The sequence below is a fragment of the Larimichthys crocea genome, chromosome XXIV (assembly GCF_000972845.2).
Source record: "Larimichthys crocea isolate SSNF chromosome XXIV, L_crocea_2.0, whole genome shotgun sequence".
Lineage (NCBI taxonomy): Eukaryota > Metazoa > Chordata > Actinopteri > Sciaenidae > Larimichthys > Larimichthys crocea.
The window spans coordinates 15,184,160-15,209,088 of record NC_040034.1 but is presented as its reverse complement, the minus strand read 5'-3'; the positions used below and the strand labels follow the sequence as shown (position 1 = coordinate 15,209,088).

Here is a 24,929-nt window from a genome sequence, read left to right as displayed (position 1 = left end):
CAGCATCACTCAGTGACAGTATATTGTTTGTAACAAAATAGTTTGAAGGTTGCTCAAACAAAAAGTCTATAGAAGGAAAATGGTTTAGGCTATGTACACGTAAGATGAACAACTTAACTCACTTAACACCTTATACTGCATTTAGTTTTACATCCTACTGTTACACAAGACGGGGATAACAAATGTATACAGTGTAACTGAAATAATACATCGAAGTGCAACATACATACATAACATAATTAGTTATTACCTGGATGACCATATACTTGAGCAGAGTGTCGAGGATGTAACAGGTCTGGTCATCTGCAATCTTTTCTCCTACCACAGCCGGAACCAGCGGGGTAATCTCTTCAGGCACCACCTTGGCTGCTCAGATCGACACACAAAGACCTTAAATTAAAAAAACGTACCTAACCAATCTGATCAGTTTATTACGTTTTAGATGACCTCAATGAATCATCACAGTGTGGGCTCTGTGAATGTCTCAGAATCTGTGTATTATGTACATGACATATATGACACTTCATATTCACCATCAGGGGGATTTGAAAAGGGGTTGTAAATGATGGTGTCAAGGGTGCAGGGCCCTCTGGAGGAGGGCACAGCAGGGAATCCTGGCACCAGACAGGCAAAGATAAGGAACTGCTCCTCAGCACAGTTGTCCCTCAGGGCCTGCAGCCACAGCAGGAAAAGACGGATCCCCTCACAGCGGATCTAGACACGAGGAGGTTGGGACACACAGAAATACGTGGAATTAACATTCACACATTAACATTGGCATTAACATTATAGTGCATCATGTGATTGTGTGATTTTTCATATCTTGTGGTACAGCACTTACCTTGAATGAGTTTCCAGTGTGTAGAAGCTTTTTCAGTATAGAACCTGGAAGTAAGAAAGAAAAGAAAGAACAGAAAAGCCAGATATTCAGAGACTTTCGCAATCCAAATATTCAACAGAGGTCTCCTACACTACAAGCAGAGACACAACAAACAAAGCTGACAGGGAGGGACCTGCTTGTTATCTCTACTGAGGCAAATTGACCTTGATGGGTGGTTGTGACAAACTAGCGGGGAGAGTGGCGAGGCTTCACATTTTCCTGATGAAAATTAACATCAGTTGGCAGCGACATGCATTCATGAAGGCAATCTGGTTCCGCTGTAATCAAATGAGACATTGCTCTGATTGCTAAATACCTTGGGCGGAAGAGGTCTGTGTGTGTGTGTGTGTGTGTGTGTGTGTTAGGACATACACACTCTTGACAGCCTGCAGTGCTGCTCTTATGAGGCCCTTGTGGACTACAGAAATTTTGGCTAGTTCTCAGGTCTTGGCGAGGGATTTTAAAGTCTGTGCAGAGTAACAATAAATATGTGTTCTGAATCTGTCAGACCAAAGAAGAAAGTGTTATTAACCACCCAGCCAAATTTGAATGATAAAAAATTTCGTCAAGTTTATGAAATTAGGTGTCAAAATTGGGTACAAATGAGCAGCGTTCTCAGCTCCAGGACTGTGAGGGCGTGTCTGCTGAATGTGCTGGTAAAAACTGTTTTAACGCCACATTTCAGTAATATATCGTTCAAAATACATATTTAATGTATTTTGAAAGAAATCACAGAATTGCCTTTACAGACTTTAAGTTGAGGATTATGGTTGAAATTAGGGTTATCTAGTTATGTGTGGGACAAAATAAGCGGGCCGATAGTGGATGATAGCAGATATGTGATTTTAGGATGATTTCAAAAGCTAAACTAATATTGAATTCATCTGTTAATCAAATCTGTTCAGAAAGGGAACCTATAATTGACCAGTGAAAATCGTGTATATATTTCTGCAAATCATTTGGCAACCACGGTAACATAACTTCACGTTTACTCCTCTTGGTTCATTTGTCAACAGCAGGAACCAGAAACCAGAACTAAAATGCTTCATGTATCACTTTTTTCTTTTGGTCTTGGACAAGAGAGCAACCTCAGTCCTGATCAAGGTGGTCCTTAACTGAATGATTTGAGTGGTAGCCATGAAAGACTGTCTGAGTTCTTTGCCGTGTCCTTCTTTGGTGGTTGTTATTTTCCTGTCTTCGGGTTAAATCAATAATATTTCTATGTTGGACACATAAAAGGTGTAAAGAAATCCTTTTACAGGTTTTTTCATGGGGTAAGGACAGGGACTAAAGGAAAGTACACAGAGAATGATGAAAGGTGTGAAGATTTTCTTCAGCTTTTAATGGTCTGTGTCAAATGCCTATGAGTTTGCAATCTTCAGCTGGAAGGACAAAACCACTACAAATCATTAATAGCATTCCTGACCTACCCTTATACATCTCAAGGAATTTGAGAAACAGCATTATTTCAGCAATGCTACTGGATGTATGCACAAAATCGCGTGGAAGAAAAATCTCTTAGGAATTCAATTAAAACTCAGGTATGGCGAGGAGCTATCCTGCTGCCACCACATGATCCAGCAGAAGCACATAGTCACAGCACAGCATCTTGACCAGTGACACATGAACTGATGAGCGCTGAAGCAAATTCTATGTGATTTCAGGAAAAAGCCAAGAGGCAGACTTAAACCTGTGAGGATTTGCTGTCCAATGACTGACAAAGAGGGGAATTTATCTGGGGCATCCAACCCCCAGATGAGCCTTGATATTTGGAATTGCAAACCTGAGGGGAAGGCAAATCTACAACAGTGATCTAGACCTGGACTGTTGCTGCCAACGGCTGCCAAACAACAGTTATAATTGGGGTTATCGCTTCTTGCAAGGATTTTCCTTTTTTTGTGTGTGTGCGTGAGACTGAAATCATGCCAGCATAATTCAATTACTTATTTGCATTTCAAATGAAGTGCTCATTTGCATTTCCCATTTACATCCCCTTCTAAGACTAATTATTTTCTCTTCATTATGGAAGGCTGAGGCATGGCTGTGGTGACATTTTTTTTTGTCCTAAAGTGTATCTTAGAGGTTACAGAAGCATAAGGAGGAAAGACACAGACACAGTATATAAACTACCTGCCAGATGTAACAGGGAGACAGAGCGTAACATTTACTGCTAATGGATGTATTTGGTAAAAGAAAGAAGGTTAGCGATGCATACCTATACTGTGGAACTGCCATCGGTTGTAGATTTTCTCAGGCAGATGTTGAAGGATTTTCTGAGGAAAGAAATAGAAAAAGGCAGAAAAGGTTGAGTAAGTCATTAGTTATTAAAGTTTAGAACATTTCAGCATAACAATAGTCTGTCGGTTACACAGTAGGGCCATTTTCCTTCACCGAAATTGGATATTTGAAATAATTATTCAGTTAGTTGATCAAAAAAAGGAATGGAAAATGGAAAACATCCACTTCTCCCAGTTTCCATGTTCTGTCTTTGCATTTTGGAGTACTGATGAGACGAGAAAGATGTTTGAGGATGTCAGTTCTGTGAAATTGTGATGGATATTTTACTACTTGCTGATATTTTATAGAGCAAATAATGAAAGAAAATGATTAGTAGATTAAGAGTAATGAAACAGTTGCTAGTTGCAGCCATATTTCCTTTATTTAAACCTAAAATAGAAGAGGAGGAAACAAGAAGTGTATTGCTAAGAGGCACTGTTGTGCAAAAGCAGTATACACTTAAGAAATGCAGAGTCCTTGCCCTTTCCCTCCACTTGGCCTAGCATGTCTACAGATCCCGGTGACACAGGACAGAGCTGAGAAATGTCATCACCTCCCCAACAACCGCTTTACAACTCAATTAGAGCGCCCTAACCTTTCAGCAGCCTATCATTATTCTTGAATGCAGGGACAGGTTAACCGGGTCCCTGGAGAGATGAAAAAAAAGGTTGGGAGGAGGGGGGGGCGGGCAGATGTGTGAGCGCACGCACATATGGCTAGTTAATAGCGAGCAACTGATGCCCCGATGGTTCACTTCTCATCAAATCCTAATCACTGACCCAACAAGACTTCATGATTGCAATGCAGAGGTCAAGTCTGTCCTTTACTGCTTTACGTATGCAGCTCTGACCCACTCAACCAGATGACCAACTCTGGCCGGCACGATAAAAAAAGCAAAGGATACAGAGTGTGACAAAAAATGTGCATGAAAGAAGTATAAAGACGAAGTCCTCTCCAGCCACAGACGCAAAGAAAGAAAAAAGGAAAAGAAGTATGAGTATGAGAGAAAGCCTCAAAGACTATAGAGCATCATTTTATGGCATGGGAGGAAAATGAAACTGCGAAGTGACAGCTTTTATAATCTCAATTTTTTTTTTCTGTGCCAATATAACAATAAGGCTCATTTTATTCTGAAATATCACATTCTGTTGTAAAATATTCATATTACCACCTCTGAAAGATATCATATAATAACGTTTTTTATTCTGCCCTGTGCTACACTATGTCAGGCTGAGAGCGGTGGTGGTCCAAAAGTCTCATCTTATGTTTTGAGTGTGTCAGTTTGTCAACAACTTCCTGCTTCTTCCCTTGACATCTTCCATCTTTAACTTTCCCTTCTTGTCCTCTGAGACTAAATCCCTGTCATTATCAGTGACAGCACAGATATTGAAAGACATAGATCACTTAAAGGGGGGCGCAGGATGACTATCTGCCCTGTTCAATTTCTCACAGATCCACAGATGTGATGCTACGCGTGTACAGGCGTGCGGCTGCACCTTGCTATTGATCCCGCATGGGATTATTACATCTCAGTACTGGCTCTATACTGGCCTCCTTCACTCTGTCTCCTTGGGGCAGTAGACACATTATGCTAGGCGGTAACACAGCAGGGTAGCCTGCTTAAGCCTTTCCCTGTGTGTGTGTGTGTGTGTGTGTGTGTGTGTGTGTGTGTGTGTGTGTGTGCAGACACAATAAGACTGTCATTCTCTCTCCTTACAGAGCGCCAGGATGGGAGAGTGGGAATGAGATGGAGAAGCTAGCACAGAAAGACTCCCCGTGGTGCTGGAATGGTGGACGCAACAATGAGGAATTTACTGGATGATATGAGGCGAATGCCGAGTCTGCTGGACTGAGGGTTGGTGGAGTTACTTTAATCTGCAGCCATACTCCAGCATAAAGATGGGGGCATTACTGTGGTACAACTACAGCCTTAAAAAATTTACATGATCCGCACTTAGGTTTCCAGTCGCAGGGCCTGAACATGACAGAGAATACACTTCTGCGAGAGGTGGTCTACAAGGGCTTTTTGATGTGTCTCAGAAGAAATGTAGTCATTTACATCAGGTTTTCGACACAACTCTGAGATGATTCGACTGTCTGAGGACAATGAAGTCGTCTGAGGAAAACACTAAATAGTGTACAGCCCCAAGCATGTTTTGGCATACAAAGGAAATGACTCATGTAGAGTGTGAGAAGAGATGTTGGTTACACACCTGCTTCGTTTTAAAAGCTTTCTGACTCTAGACCAAACCAGACTGCTCATTTACATGCTAATCACATTTCTTAGCTTACCCTCCATATGACCATAAAATGAAGTTTAAATCCTAAAGCACTTTTAAAAAAATAATTATTTACTATAATAAACTTAACTATGAACATTACACAGATGCTTTCATTCTCCTCTGTAGCCAGTGGGTGGCAGCAGCAGAGCGTACTCAAACTCAGGTTCATTGCTCAGCCATCAAGATTTCCTTTTTTGATCTATGTTAAAAACCAACCTGCTTCAAATTATTTTCATTATCAGGTATGAATATACAAAATCTTCATAATAGTAATACGCTAAACATAAATACAAGTTAAAAGACATCCACATTCATTTATTCAGTCTTTTCTATGTGCAGACCTGAGCTACGCTTAAATTTGCATTTATGCATTAACTAATAACCCCCTGCTGGTGAACTGTCAGTCAAAACTCGGACTGCATGAAGAGGGAAGGGAGGAAAAGAAACCGTCAGAAACGTGTTAGCCGACATGCAGAGGAGTGTTTGAGTGAGTCAACCTAAGATGTGCATCGAGAGGAATATGATGCACGTTACACCAGACAGAACAAGACTGTTCGTGGGTGTTCATGACACAGCCATCAACCCACACACCAGTGACACTGTGTTATTAATTACTTACTCGCTAATTACTAAACGTTTTTACACACAGCCCTTAAATAATGCATTTCGATATGGCATTTTAAATGAATGAGTCATAATCATTCATCTGTTTGCCATGAGCTACAGCAGGTGGATAATAATATGCCTCATTCCTCCTTGATTGGTTTTTATTTGTGAATGTTAGGTTTGTGGTGGCTCTGTTCTAGTTTTCTGAAGATAGTTGTGCCGTCATTTTGACCAGGACAACCCTCAGATTTGGTTAAATAAGGGTAAACAAGTAAAAAGCTTTGGATTTGTTTTCTAAAAAGACAATAGCATTTGCACTGCAACAGATATAATAAGCAGAGCTACCCATATAGGGCAACTAAGCAAGTCAAATCTAAATAAATGGCTTCTACAGAAAAGGATGGCAAGGGGAATTCAGAATGCTGAATCAGGTCCGGATGAGAGACAACAGGTCACGGTGAGGTCACATCCTGGAGAGAAAGTGGATATGTGCAGACTTTCCTCTGAGTTTTGTTGGTCCCAGAGCTGTCCCTTAACCTGTCCCACAACCTCAGTGGCACCAGGATCGAACTGCTTTCAGACAGTGAGAGATCATCTACAGTCATATGGGAAGGTAAACAAACTGGAGTCCCTCAAGGCCTGAGACGCTCAAATCTGGTCTTGTGATCTGGTCTTCTACTACAGAACGTAGTCTCATAATATCATTCCTCGAAATTACACTTACACACACTTTCTGAATAACTGGCTTTTCAGTACTGTTCTCAATACTAGGGCTGTACAATTAATCAAATTTTGATCACGATTTCGATTTTGCTGTCAAACGATCTCAAAAATCATATAATCGAGTTTAAACGATTTATTTTCCACTTTTCATTACACAATTTCTGAGAGACGCGCATGCGCAATAAAATTCCATTTCACGTGGCCCCGCTGACTAACAGTGTGTCGTTTGGTGTTTAAAAACAGTGAGTGAGATTGAAAGCGAATGAGAAGAATCCGACGAGAAGCAGCAGCACATAACGTGCAAGATTTGATATAAGGTAATAGCTGCTCCTCTTGGTAACACTACAAATTTATTCAACCATCTCAAACAAAAGCACAAAGTCACTCACGACGAATTAATAAAGAAACAAATAGACAAAGTCAGTGCCACAACCAGCAAGACGTCAACGCAAACTCAGTCATCGATCACAGACACATTGTTTAATGCGACATTGAGCGCCATCATAACTACGCCAAGCCTATGGGCGGCTTGCTTCCATGATCATCGTCATAGCGTAAGGTAAACATTGGTCGCACTTTTGGGGCATCAGCTGCATAAAACTTGATTCGTTTTCAGAGGCAAATTCACTGTTTGCGTGTAAAAGATAGGTACAAACGAAGGGAAATGTCTCCGTTTTTTAAAATACCCGTGTACATGTAAACGGGGCCTAACAGCTGCCATTGGATATTTCTTAGCTAAAGATATGCAACCCATTAATACAGTCGAGGGTGAGGGTTTTTAAAGAAGATGCTTATTGCTTATTGATGCTTATGCTTATTATTATATTTATTTTGTTCTATAAATATAGAGAATTTGCAGAGTAGCTGGATCCATAGTTTATTTTGGATACATTTATGTTTTTCTATGCCTTATTTAATGTTCCATAAAGTATATTTATTTTATTGATTTAATGCTTTATACATTGCAAAACAGCTGTAAAGTACAAAATGTATTTTCAATTTGAATATTTTGCATAAAGAATCAATAACAAAGTGTTTTTTGAGAGAGAGAGAAATGCTGAATAAATGCATTGTGAAACTAATTGTTTGAATAATCGTGATTTCAATATTGACCAAAATAATCGTGATTTTTGATCTATTGATTTTTTCCATAATCGAGCAGCCCTACTCAATACATACTTACATTTGCTTGTAATTCATCTCTGTATCAGCAAGAAGCAATTAAAAAGAATGCGTCTTGACTCTCAGTACAATATAGAAAAGGCTGATTATCCATCTGACAATGACATTGCCTCATACACCTGCCTAGCATTGATGCTCTAAAAGTCTTTGTAAACAAAAGAATACTTACTATTACAAACCTAAACAAAAGAAAACAGAATTGCCATGGAAAAAAATGAACTGCTCATGCTAGTATAGTACCTATAAAAACAAGGTACATAATAAATATAAATTAACCACAGATTTAATCACTACATCAAGTACAAATGTGCCTGAATTCAGACTTTACCACTTCAGGAAAAAGAATTTGGGCTTCACATTTGGGGTCACTGTCATGCAAGCTGCCATTTCTTTGCCGCATTTCCTATCAAGAATATTTTTTCATTTAAACCACTATGGTCAGAAGCCTTGTTGAGGCCTTGTTGTGTCCCCACAGCATGATGCCATGATGCACTTAGTATGATGTTAAAAAGCCGCAATTTTGGTCTCATCTGACCAAAGAACCTCTATCTGCTCACATGTGCCTCCTAGCAAACGCATGTCATGTTGTCTTTCTCAACGGTGGATTTCTCTGTTGTATGCAGTGTCTCGCACCTCTGTCATGGACCCCTATCTTTCTCTCTGAAGCGCAATAGGTGGCCTCCTCTTACTTACGCTCATTTCACACTGATGCTCAGTTTCTATGGACAGTTGCACAGTATAATTTCCATTTCTGCATTTGTTTGAATGTTCATTTGTCTTCTAGTATCGAGCTAAGTATTGCCAGGGGTCTTACTAACAAGCAGTTCCATATACAAATGTATTTAACAAACAATCACTTGTCACACCTTGACTACACAGGTCTCAACTGAACTCGTTATGCAACTTCTGAAAACAATTAGTGGCACCATTGATGATTTAGGTGTGTCATAGCAGAGTGTGGTGAAAAGCACATTGGGTCAATGAGACAAAACATCTTATTTAAAAAGGAAGAAGAAACATTTTTCCACGATGACACTAATAGATCTATACTGAATGATAGCCACAAAAGCAGCAAATGAATTTGATGGTCAACTCTGGTTTTATATATTTAAAAAAAAAAAAAAAGTACAGTACAGTAATATCAACAGAAAAGCTAATACAGATGATTAGAAGGGACTTTCCTATCCAGTATTTTCAGCAGTGTCACAGTTCCCATTCTCACAGAGATCAAATGTCTCATCTCTGTCACTTTTGGGGCAGCATCACGAGCTTCCATGGTGGATGCCTTTGTGGCAGCAGACACAAAGAGATCCTGGAAGGGAATGGCAATGGCTGCTGGGAGCAGGTGGGGGTGGGGTGCTCCAGCAGAGTTTAGGGGGAGGGACAAAAGAGTACCCCCACCCGCTAGATATCCATTACTCAAACAGACTCTGCATCGGGGATCATACTCCCCCCACAGCAACCCAAGAAAAAAGGGGTCACATACCTCATCATGACAGTATAGTAATCCCCACATAGCTCAACACACACACACACACACACACACACACACACACACACACACACACAGTATAGTTCAGCCAGACTTAAATGCAAGTGGGAACTCGGGTGATGGGAGAGTGAGGCAGGACTATATTGCTCATGTGCCTGGAGAGATGAGGACATAACTGTGGCTTTCCAGGGAAATTCTTGCACATAATAAGCAGGTCAGCGGCGCTGAGCTGTGTTGCTTTTCTTAATTGGTCATACAACATTAAAGCGTGTTGCAAGGCACAAAATTGGCCCAGCAATTATCAAATCAAAGGCTACACTCCACACCGCTCTGAGCATTTTCGGACAAAGGCCGTTAGCGCTTATGTTTTGGTTGATTAACTTCCGTAACTAAAGCAAATGACACACAGTGAGAAAAAGCACCACCCTGCTCTGAGAAATTTGTTTTATGATAAAAATGTCAAAAAATTCTGATAATGATAAGGATGCACAATTCACTTGCCTCAAAACATTATCAATAGTTATTCTTTTACTGAATATGTCATGTCCCTGTGTCACATAATATACCCTCTGGGATAACATGATAAATATTAGTAGTGCATGTTTGTGAGCACAAATGTAACCATTGATGTATTCATGACCGCATATGATCCAACATGCCTGATCTAATATGCCCTAAAGAGAAAGTGTAGCAGAGCTCAGGATCAAAGCGACCCTGTATCTGTCCTGTACACACCACTCAAAGCAAGCTTATCTTCTCGGCGTACGGGTAAAAGCACACGTCGTCACAGGGAGGGGCTAAAAGGGGACAAATGGGGGTTAAGCTGCTTTCGATGTTAGTTCTTTTTGAAAAGATGACTCCATAAATATGTAGAAGGCATGAATCCAGGCTTTATTTACAGGTCAGATTACTGGATGTGCGTGGACAGGCAGGGAAGGAGTGGAGGGAAATCTAGTGACTTCATTTTCTTGAACAGATGGGGGAAAAAGAAAATACTGCCAACCTGAATGAACATCAGCAGACAAACAAAATGCTTCCAGCATTAAAATGTACTAATAAGTAGTAAAGATCATCCAAACAGAAACAAAAAAAGATGTAATGTGATGACATGTGAATAAATGCTTCACTAGCAGGAATCCATATAGGATTAGGAATCCATAGCTAAAGACAGACAAGAGCAGCGTCTGGCCTGATGTACTGTGATGATAAACAGATGAATCGGTCAGTTGGTCCGATTCCAGAGTTACACTTAGAACAATGACTTACTCTATGCTAGACATAATGCGAGGAACGCTCCCAAACGGTGCTCCCAGGTGAGCAGGAAAACTAGGACAAGACATACTGTATAAAGAGGGACAAACAGACTGCCCCCCGTTTTTTTGGTTTTTTTTTATCTGCTGCCATCCTTACAGCCCTGCCCTGAACAAATGTAACTGGAGAGCTGACTGTTTGTATTGGAAACTGGAGCTGCCTTTGCAGTCAGGTGGGAAAACAAGGTAAGGGACTTTAACCTGCATGTGCGACACAGGAGTGTTCAGAGGGAGGAGCCATAGAGGCAACAATGTGTTTGCACACAGTCACAAGGCATACCTCCCCTGATTTGCATACACACCTAGGTTTTGAAAATAAGAAATGAACTGGAAGGCTCTCACACAACCTATTTAAAGCTGGGAAATGATTAAGAAACAGCTTTTTGTTTTTTTTACTACACTGCCTCAAATAAATTGCTACGCTATTTGAGGCAAATTCAGGAAGTAGCCAGAGTTGCAGCATGGCACCATGGAAACTACAGTCCCACCCCACAGTTCAACAGTAAACAGGTTGAGGCTGTAGCAGCTCTGACTAGAAATAGAGACAGCAACAAAAAAACAGATGACTTACTTCAAAAATAAAGAGGATAGAGTCCAGCTCCTCCCTTTGAGATTTGTTCCCTGAAAAACAAGGAAAGTACTTTGGTTTTTAGACACATAACCAGGAGCTATACTGCATTAGCCTCATCAATAATGTAACAATAATACAGGCCATTTCATGAACACTTATTCAAAGGAAACTTGTGTTACCATGACAGCATACATCCAATAGGAAACAATCCCCCTACCCCCAATAGTGTTCAACACACAGAGTTATACTGGACATATGTTCACTGTGCTGTAAATGTGGGGCAGAGGGGAAATAAACCATTAACACCGAGCAGTGCAGGGAGAGGGTGAATTATTGAACCACCATTGAGGATGGTGGTCAACTAGTTACTGTGCAGATCACACAAAAGAAACAACAACAACAAAAAAATGTACTCACCTTTTTGTTTTAAGTTTTCCAGTGTAATGAAACTTTCATAGAAGATAAAATAGATCTGAGAACAGTTGCTCTCAAAGAACGCCTTCACTTCACTCTTGTCAATGATATCTGTGGAAAATAAGGAAACGCTGTTAATGAAATCCTTGTTGTTAAAATGTGCCTTAAATCTGGATTAGTCTATACCTTGATATAGCTGTATCACAAAGTAAAAATAAAATAGTCTAGAATTGGTCTTACAGGCTGCTTTACAGTTAATAATACAATAATACACACTAACTAATCAATAAACCTTTTTCATAATTTCAGTATATCTTCTGAGCCCACAGTCATCAACAACAGTCTTCCAAAATATGTCTGTCATGCTGAATTAATATATAGGATAATGTTTTATTGTGTCAGGATCTGTGATGACTAAATCATTTTGTGTGTATCTGTGTCAAAATCAGCCTGTGTAACTGCCACCACAACTACTTCTACCAACCTATTTTGTTGTTTAATTTCACTGCTGCACAGCTCCACTCATTTCCCATTTTACAGAGTTCATCTGTTTTACATCAAGGCAAATTACTTCACTTCCTTAACCTGCGTAACTTCACTTGCCTCTCACCTACAACCATTAGTAGAATGATGACAGGCTTTTAGGAGTGTTGAGAAACCATTCATTCTCCGTTGGTTGTGTGATACGGTGTGGAGGACTGTTCTTAATTTTATACTGCTCGAGGAGAGAAACATCTTTGAATGGGACCTTGCATAAAGCTCTCTCATACTGAGGTAATGCTGGTCGCTGCCGCAGGCCTGTGACTGCTCCAAAATATCAATGTCGATCGCGGCTGACGAGTGTGTTTCATTCATTTCAATAAATATATGCTGCATGACAATTCACACTTTCCCTCAAATTAAGTTTTCAGTCACCATTTCCAATAGGTTAGTTTCTCATCTCAGCTTGGATGAGTTAGGGGATTATCTCTGGTCTGGATCAAGGCCAGGCTGAGGCCTTGAGGTGCATTCATGGTCACACAAAACTTAATGATGGGGAAAAGGTGGTGGTACATGTGTACTGGCACAAACAGACTGCTGCTGACAAAATCCAAAATTCTTCATGTAATGAGCCCCTGTCATTTGCCATACTTATACAACTGTGGTAATGAGATAGGCCTGGTCTGAATAATCAAATAGAGGCCAGGAGGAGTCCTGGCACGATAACAGCAATTAAGGTTCACCTTCTGTTGCAATTCTCCCTCTACCACATGGCAAATTGGAAGACTCCCAGAAGCAGTCCAGCTCATGGGGAGTGCTGGAATTCTGTAGTAAAGACTTATCTTTGCCCTGAGATTAAAACAGAAATAATGAAGACCCTTGATCGGAAGATCAAGCAAGTTTTCAGCCTTGGTGTACTAAAAACCAGTAACTGAGGAACACATGTGACCAGCTGACTCTTTGAATGTTAAGAGGTCTAATGCGAGACTAGAAGCTGGATCCAGGTGTGCCTTAAAAGTGATCAACACAATCTTAAAATCTGTTTTTATACTCACAGATTTCTACATTGTAAAATGTCAGAATCAGATCTATACATTTTTCAATCGCATTTTTCCTGCTTGCACATTAAAGAACACATCCAATGCTCAAACACAATCTCTCAAAAGAAGGCAAAACACTTCATTAAATGCCCCTTGCCTCTGGCATTAACCTAATCACGTCTGCTCAGTCCACATTTATGGTAAGCACACCCTCTCTCTCTCTCTCACACACACACTATAAACCTTTAGAAACTTTAATGGTAGGAGTAATGATTGTCCATGCAGTGACTTAAGTCTCACAGCCATGGAAAGTACACAGAGCAATTCTCCCCTCAGGCATGAGCTACAACTGCTCCTCAGTGATTAAGTAGTGAAGAAACACTACTGCTGTGGCTTATCCGACTTGCATGCATAGTGACATAAACGCTGAATATACTAGATTCTTTGGGTTTATCACTGAGCTGGCCACCTCAGCTAACCTAGCTGGCTTGTCTTCGGTACAAAAAAGGTAGCTGGAATGATAAACAGCTCCGCAGTACCAAAACAACACACTTGCTTGAAAATCCCACGGGCCATTATACTGGAGATGTGCAGTGAACTGAGGAGAATGGACTGGAGCTTTTGCTCAGACGCACATGCCTCTCAAAGACAAAACAAACAAAAAAAACCAACCTGCTACTTAATTGCAAAATGTATGAAAAAAAAACCCTTTCACTTCAAGGGTAGATTTTGTTTTTATTAAAATACAATGAAACAAATTCACATTGTTGTAAAAAAAATTATTTTTAAGCCATGCATGTGGCTCTAGTTATAAAGGACTAGAAATGTGACCCAGACCAATACCTGGGGGGTTGGGGTGTGAAGGTATTGTAGTCCATAATTTGGTTTGGTCGGTTTTAACACTGTTTATTCTGTTGGGAAGGTTTCTTGCATGTTGGTCCACCCAAATCCCTCAAACAACAGAGAGAGTACCTTTGGCCTGTGGGTTATACCAGTGTTTTAATCTGTCTATGTAAGATCAGCTCCACGGTAAATTCAAATGTTCATATCAAACAGGTCTGATAAGTGTAGATGGAAAAAGAACAGAGAGGAAGTCTGTATAATAACTTTGCAACCCTAATTTGAATATTGCTGGGTGTGTGAGGAGTCGATCGGGTCGGGTCATTTTCATATGTCATGCAGCATGTCAAAGGACTATCATTTTGTGCTCCCAAGCCTTCAGACCCACTGCTCCCCATCTGCTCAAATAGCCCTAACCAGCCACTGGAGCATGACGGATAGAGGGAGAGGCCTTAAGGGAAGAAAAGTATGATCACAGGCCCGCTGACAGCCAGAAAAAAAACCTCAGGTGGATGCTAAACATCCTTGAAAAGGTTGACAAGACAGTGATCAGCCTCCCGGTAGTGAGATTCAGACAAAGACAGGCAAATTCTAAGGTGTATCAGTATCAGCGGTTTCTATCCAGGCTGCATAAAGTATGCCAAAGGTGAGTATGAATCCTCATGCATGAGCAAAGCCAGTTGTTTACTAAATGTTTATACAGACAATATGTAGAAGAGAGGACAAGACTAAGTAACAACTAGATATCATTCATCAAAATGCAGTAAAATGACAAATGCTCCAGAATTCATGTTTGTCTTGTGTATGCCACAATATTGATAAAATGATTAAAAAAAAAAAAGAATACATCATTAGCACTGTCAGGCTGAATAAGTTGGTCCCACTGGTTATTGCCTCTGATTCACCTGAGGAAGGTGTGCCAATAAAAGGTTATGTGAAATGACAACCAAGTTCTGTATGAACTTCGTATTAGTAATGACAAACTATGCCAATTATGACCTGCAGACTGAGTTGAAGTTCTTCTCTTTGTTTATGTTCTCTGGTTTACGTCTTACTTTTTGTAAAGGGAATGTTGGGTTGAAAGCTGTACAATGGTTATCAGCGTTGTGAACGGCAATATCCAGCCAGACATTTTGACTCCACGGTCTTCACTGGCTTCTCAGGTAACAGCATGTGGACAAAAAAAGAGACAGAACCTGTTTTCTGGGCCCTGGGAATGCAGGGGATGACACTGTATCCTCTGAGCCCAACAAGATAACTGTGTCTTTCAACTGACACCCCCCCCTCGGACGGCAAGACTCTCATGTCACAGAGAGGAAAACGGTGCTGGATGTACGGCAGCTGTAGAGAGCTGCGATCACACGGGGCTGTTATGGTGGGAGGAAATGTTTTTGTCTTAAAACCGGTGACTGCAGCTGAATGAGCTGATTGAGGTTGGCTCCCTTGTTTTCAGCACCCCTCTGTTTGAGGAAGCAGCCCTTGATTCACGCATAATAGCTCTTCTTGTAGAAGAGGGAGAGCGCCAAAGGACTAATGAAAGAGTAAAGAGATGAGATGGAGGAGTACTAAGAAACCCAGCCGAGTTCAGCAAGATAACAAACCAGGGGTCAATTGTTGCCTCAAATGCTATTCCAGTCATTTTACTTCTTACTGACTGAAGCTAAATACTCAGCTTTTTTATCAGCCGCATAAACTGCCATTCTGTACGAGGATCATTAAGGCAGCCTTATTGTTAATGGGCTAACAATTGTATGAACAAAATCCAAGATGCTGCCGACAGTGATAACTTAATGATGACTTCATGACCTGCAATCTTCTCTAGTGGAATTAATACACACATGCCAAACAGAGCAGCCATGGCAGGTTTGGGCTGGATGACAGTTTTTCTCCATTGTGATGTGTTTCCTGTTAACTGTCAGGGGAAGGGCAGATGTTCCCACCCCATGTGAGAGGACCAGCTGCAAAATAATAACATGTAGCCAGATCTGAGGGCAGAAAAACACAGCGTCTTCTCAAAATGTGCAATAGAAGCAGATATTATTAACTCACTGTCATTTCCACAAAACTACCCCACCCAAATGTCAGTGCAAAGATTAGGCGACTTTTTTCGAGGTTATTTTTTTAACCTGTGGCTGGATAAATTTATCTTTTAGATGTCATCACATCACTGAAGGTCTCCCTGTGACTTCTGGGGCCATGGGTGAAAGGGTAGATTAAACTGCTGTGTCCCATGCACTGTTACATAACTCAGTGGCATGCCTTTGGTGCACAACAACATCACATAAGGTAACCATGGAAAGAAGGACTCCATCCATCTGGTGGGCAAAGCAGCATAATTTTAAGTCTTCAGCTGAATAATTAGCGCCTCTTTCTGTTGCTTGCTTTTCTAATGAACTGGTTTTAAACATGGTTTGCCCAGCAAGCACTAAGAGAGTGCACACAGCGGTGTGCATATAGGGCTTGTTAGCCAAACGGGTCAAGGTCATGTAGTCAGCTGAAGCCTACAGTATATTTACACAATCAAAACCAAACGTCTGCCTGCTCTGCCAACGGCTCCCTGTTCAAACTTAATCAGCACACAACACATGCAATAAGCACTCGCATTTAACGTTCAAAGGTTGTGTTACACCATATTTTACGCTCTGGGCAACTTACAATGTATGCCATTTATACCACCTGAAGCAGAGTCATTAATATGCCACGTCATACTCAAAACAGTCTAATCAGGTCTTTGATCGCACATACACTCATTTGCATTAGGTCTGGGCTAGCTAACACTGCAGGTGCAGCAGCAGATTCTTGCCAAAAAGGAGAGGAGGACAGAGAAAAGACTGATACGTTTCTTTCTCAGAGTGCTCAGATCAGACACAGAGGACTCTTTCAATAAAATCCTTCCTTTCGCGGGTGTTATTCTATGTGCTGTGTAAAAAACAGATCATGTGAGGAGGTTGATATTTGACCGTAATGAGGGGAGTTTAATCATAAATCTGTTGAAACCAGCTGAGGAGGGCAGGTCTGTCACATGATTTTACAGAGTCACAACATGTAGCAGCTTTTAAAGTGGTTGAATGTGCTCCAAAACTGTGCCATTCTGGAGATGTCAATCATAATTCAGCACTCTCTGGGCCAAATTGATGTTTCTTATCAGGAGGTCGATTGGAGCCAATTCACTTAGTTTTCTCTATCAGGATTTGTAGAGCTTATAAAGCTTTCAGTTTGCAGCACAAACTGTGGACTCTAGCCTTGTAAGTCTGCAGCGGGTTGGCCGATTTTAAGCTGCAATAGTTCGCTATGCAATACATCATTCTCTCAGTATACTCACAGAGCACGATTAACACAAGCTTAAGCAATGGAGCGTAGCATGTAGCTCACTCTAAGATGACACAGACACATCATGAGCTACAAATGTCAACAGGCTCTGAAGAAGTAATAGAAATTCTACTGCAGTGTCTTATGGGTTATGATTCGAGGCTCAACACAAACGGCAGCTGCATTAAAATAAATCCGAGAAATGTATTGATTATGAAAGGAGCCTTTTCTACCGTCGCTTTTGGTGCATATAATTTCATTATGATGCCACTGTGCCAAACACTGCATGAATGCCTCTCAACTAGCAGTCAGCGTCTAGCTGTGTAACAGATTGGGGGCCTATGGGTCTGTGCAGAGCACAGTGTGAAAGAGTCATGGTAGAACTGGCAAAGCCTGACCTTATCCCAGTCTGAGCTCACACATTAGAGAGTGGCTTATCTCGGCAGCTTAGCGCTGAAGAGCTGCTAAACAGGGAACTTTCACTCTTCCTCTTCGGGTAGCCCTAAAGTCCTTACCTTTATCAACTCAGGGGATACACATGTGTTTCCTCAAATGGATTGAAGTGAAAATCCCAAATTAAAAGATGGACGCCAACCATTTCTTTCAATTTACACAGTATCTTCTGTGTTCCTTCATTTTTCTTCCCAGCAAAACGTATAAAAATGCTGCAGTTCACCACAACCGGAGATCACACACACATAGTGTAGGTATAGCAAGGAAGTCCATCTACAAATTATATTTATGGTGAACACTAAAACGATTTTGTTTGTTCATTCATGAAGCTAAAAGCACAAACAGGTTGCAGCCAAAAGAAAGGCAGGGCTGAAGGACAGAGGAAGAAACATCAGCGCTAATTAATGTCATAAAAAACAACAAGGGTGGTTTTACAGGAAGACTAAATAACTAAGAGTCACCAGTGTTTTACTTCATTATCAACTCCACAGTCTCAGTCATGTTTTCATCCACTTAAACAATATATGTTAAAACAATATGTTGCAGCAACACTGCAACTTCAGCTAATCCCTCACTTCTTTGTTTTTCTTAAGGCAGATCAGCGTAGTCGGGCTTTCAGAAAGGCAACATAAGATGTGCAAACACTTTGAGATCATATCTTGGTGAGTCGTGTCACGGTAAACTGCAGGTCTTGAACCAAGTTTGGCTACTGTAAAAGTAGGACAGTTAAACAGTGCAACTAGACAAACTGGTTTTTCCTGTGCTGTGTGAAATCGCACAGATGATATCCACCGCAGAGCACAGAGCGCTGGTGTTTTCCTATCTCTGGCTCTCCAGCAGGCCGGCAGCTAAAAGAAAAAAAAGGCTTTCATTCAATAGCATGTGACTTATATGATAATTGAAATTTGGGTTTTGGGGAAGCTTTCAAAAACACATGACAGTAATGCCACAGACAAAACAGAAAAAAACACAGCCAACAACATTACCAAAGCCTTCTGTAAGGTTTTTACATAACAATAGCCTAGAGGTGAACTAATGTTTGTATTTGGAAGTCAAGTTCTGCAACATGTATCCTCATGAAAAACAATCTATAACTAGTTGTCTAGAAATAAAATAAGTAGTAAAAGTTTAAAATGAGTTTATAGTTTATAATCGTGGCATAGTTTGCAAGTCTAATGAACCAGGGCACTTCTTATCTTGCCTTTGCCACCAGTTTAGAGGAAGCCACACACACGCCACCTTGATAGCAGGAATAAACGTGTTTATTTTATAATAATTTATAACTAATAGAGTTAATGGTGCTGGAACTAAACTTATGACATAGAGGGATATTTTATTGGTCTTTTTTTAAACCGTCTGTGTGTCTGCCATCTGTCAAAGCGTTGTGGACGCTGACAAAACAAATGTCGTCTTATTTATTATAAGATATTTAATATTCCTATTTTATTATATTTTTACCAGGACAGGGGACAGAACGTCTGCTGTCTATTTAACAAGACTGTCTCTATGTGGTTCAGTTGCTGTTCCCCTTCCAACTAATTTCATGCAGTAAAAAAAAAAAAAATCCAGTTAGGCATCCTGATTTTGATATGCAGGTCAACCCACATTCCCTATCTGACCGACACTGGCAGTCTAATATTACCGGCTCATCACGGACAGCAATAACGGCATAAATGACTTAACGGGTGTCACGGAAAGTCAGTTACACTGCAACATTTACTCAAGTCAATTTGAATTTAGTTCCTGAAAAGCCTGCTGTGAGTTAGCTATTTACCATCTAAGCTAAAAATCCTGCAAAACTGTGCATATAACTGTGCATAGCTGATGACTGTCATTCCTCATTTCTTCTTTCAAATGACCTACTCGAGCAGCTCTGCAGATCTCGTGCTAAGTGAAAGAGCTAAATGCCAGGACCATAATGACACAAGCTATCATCATAATAGCACCGGACAAAGACCTGTTGTCGTTAATAGTCTGGTGTCGACACACCTCAGCAGCAGACAATCTTTCTCAAGTAGCTATTAACAGTGTCACTAACAAATGCCGAAATAATAGTGTTTATGAAAGGAAGTCTCTTTCTGCCCCAAATACTGCATGTCTATCCTGATCTTAGTTTAAATACATTTGCACAGATTTATTTTCACTTTGCCTATGAGTGTCAAAAAGCTTTATTAATTTTCATCGTATTGACTTAGGAGAGTCTCAAAATGACCTCAAACCAGAAAACTAACTGTGATGGGACCAGAAAAGAAAATAGAAATGGAGTGCATGCAAGTGCATCATGACAGCAAGGGAGGGCAGCAGCTGCTCCGGTGATTGCCGTCAGTGAAGTCAACTAAGCCACTTTTGAATCAGACGGCGCTCCATACTCCTCTGCTACCGTCCACTGTGATTGACTCTTTGGCTGAAAGTGCTGCAGCAGCCCGGCCAGAGAGGCTGCAGAGACCCTCTGCGGCGCTAAATGGGTCTCCCACCGTGATGTAGGAGAACCATTTAAGCTGATATAAGAGTTTAGTGTGGATCCAATAGTCTACTCTTCATGTTGAACATTCAAATCCTTGTATACTGACTGGACTACTACAGATGATTTAATCGAACTTTAGTGTGTGACAGCCTGATAAAAAGGACAAAAAGTCCAAAACCCATTTATGGTTGCTTTCTATGGTTTCTATTAACTACACTCCAAGAAAAACCCTTAAGAGTCGATATCATGCCTACACAGTGTGGGATAAAAAGATGATAAGAGGCTGAAGTTATTCACAAGTCGAAGCTGAAGTGTTTTACAAAAGGGAAGAATCAGAAGTCGAGTGATCTCAGCCTTTGCTTCAGCCACACAGAAGACCTTCTTGAGAGCCCTTCCAGTGTTGTGCTCATTGTTTTCTCCGGTGCTTCACCTTGTGATTCCCTTTTAGAACAGCCACGCTTTGAGTTGACCCCGACTCCGGCAACATTTGGAGCGCGCACACAGAGGAAAGTAAAAGTGTGATGATGACACTACATTTTATTTCTTTTAAAGTGCTGAGCTTTGTTGTTTCTTTTTCCTGACTAGGTCTCAAACCTTGTATATGACTGGACTGCGTACGGTCAAAATGTTACAATACTTTTCACTCGCATAATGAAATGTTTGATTTGAAAGAGAACATTAATTATCTATTAACTGCAGCTGCTCTTTTTAGCTGCAGGATGTTTCTTGTTTTTCTATGAATCGCTATTATGACTGTTTTATCAGAGTGATTGTTATTTGTGACGTGTTTTAACTTTGGGGTGTTTTAACTTTGCCCTCGCTCTCAAGTCGCAGGTTTCAGTGTCATTCCTTCATGGTGAATATCACCTGTTGTACGTCCACAAACAAACACACCTGTCTGTTATCACTAACAACACTTGCACACACACACTGTTGTTCCCAAGCAGTTTACCGACAGGTTCAAAATGAGCTTGTTTACACCAGGTGAAGTGAGCAAACAGAAACAAACAATACCCACTTAAGACGCTTTAGCTTTAGTTCTATTCGGTCGATTGGGTCCTTCAACCAGAGAAACCACGCTTAAGACCTTGTGAGCGCTAAGCATATTTGAGCCACACACTAAAACACTGACTTTCCTGTGGAGGGACCACGTGAAATACTAAATATTTCCTTTAGAATCAATGAGTATTCCTCCGAGACAATCAGTGAGAGATTTCCTACAATGTTGCTAGCATTCTGGCCATCAACATCAGGGTCAAGCAACAGCCAACACAGAATAAGTTTGGGCCGAGCTCCTAGAATGACTCTGGAGTGGAGCAATAGTGGTTTGTGCCTCCATTGAGAGAAGCAGCGAGTGATCAGGTGGTTTGCTGGGCTCCTGTAATTAACATCCTCAGCCAGATCCAGCCAGGCATGACCAGCAAATTAACATGCAGCAGCTTTCACACTCTATCCCACAGATCTGCTCAGTGAGCAGAAAACCAATACAGGGCCACTCTGAAAATAGCCCAGACCCGCAGATTGTCCTTTCAACTCCAATACCACTGATACTACGACTAGATTCAACAAGCTGGTTTAACACATTTCTGGTCCTGCTACTACAAAGCCACAAAGACAATGAGACTTTTTCTTATGGAGGATGAATTTGGAAGTGTGTACAACAAGGTTAACAGTAGCTCAACTTTTGTACTAATATAGGTGTGACTAGGGCATGGAGACTGCACTTGATACTGCCAGTTCTAGAAATAATAGAAACGTTTAATTTCAGAGCTGACGTATAAAGCAAATGTTCTGTTATTACACGCTGTGATAGTCTTGTTTAATGTTACTGAAACACACATTAACTGTTGACATTTTACAATCATCAGACGAGGGAATTCATCTGCAGGGACTTCCTATCCAGCTACGGTAAATGCTTCATTTGCAGATATAACGAATAGCAATGATTTACAAGAAAACACAAAATGCTGTCGGCAGTGAAACGAGGCCCTGCTAGGCTTCCTCAATTCCCGGTCCTGTCCTCCACTGCACCCCATCTCTCATCACTGTTTCCTGTCCACACAGGAACCAGCAGCACCAGGAGGAAATCCTTCCTTAAGCTGAAAGCACGGTGAAATCAGGGAGGTGAGGGGGGAACCAACATGTAGGGCCTACTATCAGCTGCTGGACAAACACGCCAGCCTTATCTTTAACTGCACATGAGAGAAAAGAGAAACACAGAGGACAGGCTGAACTCTGTATTGACCTCCACTTTGGCTGTACTAGTCTTGACATTGAAGGCAACACAGACGGATTCACTTCAAACGGCTTTGCTCAAGCTTCTGAAATCCATAAAGCTGATACTGGCTGCCACTGTGCAAAAAAATAAAAAATAAATAAAAATAAAAAAATCAATAAAACAGCAAATGGTAGAAAAGGTTACAAGCTTCAGTCAAACCCTAAAAGTCTGAGAGCGGGAGTTCAGACATATCGTCATGTTTTGGTACGTATCAAAACCTAAATTGTCAGATTAATAACTGAAGCCGTATTGCATTATTATCCAAGTATACATATGATTAGGATACATGTTAAACTACAATACCTGCTTGGGATACATAACAATAACTGAGCTTAGCTGACCTACTTTGAGTTTCTGGAGGGAAAAGCACATCATGCGATACGTCGTACTATATATCCATATCTCATAATTCCCACTTGACAACTTTCTTCCTCTCCACACTTTCCCCGGGTACCCACTGACCCAGTTTCGTCTGAGATACAGTATATATCAGGAGTGTATATGCACATATGCTACAGTACCCAATACTATGAAGGTCATCTTGGATTTTAACAGGATGAGTCCACTCAGATGGGACGGAGTGATTAATGTGAATACCTTAAAATATTGAGGTCATGCTGTAGAGTTCAGAGTACCTCCCTGTATTGTTTTCATTGTTTTTTTTTAAGTCATTTAGTTCAACAAAACAGATTTTTAACACGCACATGGTCTACCTTTTAATTTTTGCATTTTTTGCAAAAATGCATGAGAAATCCACTGCATGCACTCTTCAGTGTTATCACAACAGTCCATTATGTGTAATACAAAAGTCTGATGTGCAGCTGCAGAGCAAATCCATGTCTCATAGTGCAGGAAGACAGGACAGCTACACAACAGCTTTATGACCGTCATAAATACTGCACTTCCTAGTCCAGTGAAAGCCTCAAAGGAGGGGACTCCACCTGTATGGCACATTTACATTTTCCATCATTTCCATATTTTAAAAACATTTCTCCAGGGTAGAGTAACTTGAAAGCAGCTCAGCCTTGCAGCCAGCTCTGTCCTCTCTCTTTAACAAGTATTTGAAATGTTTGTCGGTGCTTTGGTGTTTTTTTTAAAAAGCAGACAGGGTGACACATGACAACAAAGGTTGCAGTGTGTGTGTGTGTGTGTGTGTGTGTGTGTGTGTGTGTGTGTGTTTGTGTGTGTATCCACTCCTCAGACTGATACTCTTGCAATAACATTATTATTATTTGCATCATGGTCTCTTTACATTACAATACTCTTTTTATATATCATGCCACTTTTATCCTCAGTACTTGTCTGTGTTTAAAGGTTGGTTGTTTTTCGTGTTGGTTGTGCAGGTTACAGATATTTATTCTATTTTATTTTTTATTTTTCTTGCCTTTCTTAATCCTGTAGTGTATGCTACACTTCCCTCTGCTGCTGTAACAAATAAATGTCTCCGTGTTTGGATGAATAAAGTAAAATAATGTAAACAAGGTAGCATCGGTTAGCACTGGCTGGCTAAGTTAGCCGCACAGGGGAGCTAGCTCACGTTAGCCATGCCTTTATCACAATGACTTGAAAAAAATATATAATAATAATAATAAAAATCAATGGAAACAAGTGGTGAGTGGTAAAGTCTTCCAGCTGCAGGTGTGGTCTACCTGTGACCTGTCAGTCAGTGACAGCTCAGCCTTGTTTGACGTTAGCCGTTACCAGCTAGCTAGCTCGGCTAGCTAAGCCTCGGTGATGCGGCATCCAAAAAAGAAAAACACACACACCACCACCACCCCACACACACGGTGACATTTCCACTCACCTAGCAGTGACCGCAGGTGTTTGAGCCGGGTCAGCACATCCTTCTTTGGGTCCAGAACTTTCTGTGTAGATTTCTTGACGTCTCCATGAACCCTTCGCGAGAACATTCCGCTGTGAAACAACAACCGTGGGAGCTGAAATCACCTGCGCCTTCACCACGCACCGAGCCAGCCTCCAGTGTGACTGTCACTTTCCTCACCACCACTCCGTGCCTGCTCGGTAAACATTCACCCGACGGCCGCTAGTGTCCTGTGTGTGTTTTTTTCTGTTTTGTGGGTGTGTAAACACGGAAGAGCAGCCTGACAGAGAGGAGTGGTCAGATGAAACGAGTACGCCCTCTTGTTTATAACCGCGCCACCTTGCACTGTTTGTTTGTTTCTCCTGCATATAAAGAGCTGATTCACCTCTTAGTGTTTGTGTGTGTTGTTGTTGTTGTTGTTGTTGTTGTTGTTGTTGTTGTCTCTCGCTCTATTACCTCTTTGAAACATGAGAAAGACAAGTTTGAGTGAACTGTCATGCAGTAGA

The 24,929-nt window shown here is 40.9% G+C and overlaps 1 protein-coding gene across 4 annotated transcripts in view; it reads right to left on the bottom strand.

Annotated features, from left to right (window-relative positions):
* Positions 1 to 24,723, bottom strand: part of ralgapa2 (Ral GTPase activating protein catalytic subunit alpha 2) — an 84,107-nt gene extending 59,384 nt beyond the window's left edge. For 2 of the 4 annotated variants that reach the window (XM_019261315.2, XM_027274691.1), the window contains exons 1-7: positions 24,406 to 24,721; positions 11,741 to 11,848; positions 11,324 to 11,373; positions 3,096 to 3,153; positions 842 to 885; positions 534 to 714; positions 251 to 366 (exon numbers count right to left, since the gene is read on the bottom strand). In XM_019261315.2, coding sequence (XP_019116860.1) covers positions 251 to 366; positions 534 to 714; positions 842 to 885; positions 3,096 to 3,153; positions 11,324 to 11,373; positions 11,741 to 11,848; positions 24,406 to 24,511 — 663 coding nt within the window. In that variant the 5' untranslated portion in view covers positions 24,512 to 24,721. Of the gene's footprint in view, positions 1 to 250; positions 367 to 533; positions 715 to 841; positions 886 to 3,095; positions 3,154 to 11,323; positions 11,374 to 11,740; positions 11,849 to 24,405 lie in introns of all 4 variants that reach the window. The other 2 variants (XM_027274690.1, XM_027274689.1) reach the window with 2 other exon arrangements.
* Between the last annotated feature and the right edge of the window lie 206 nt (positions 24,724 to 24,929).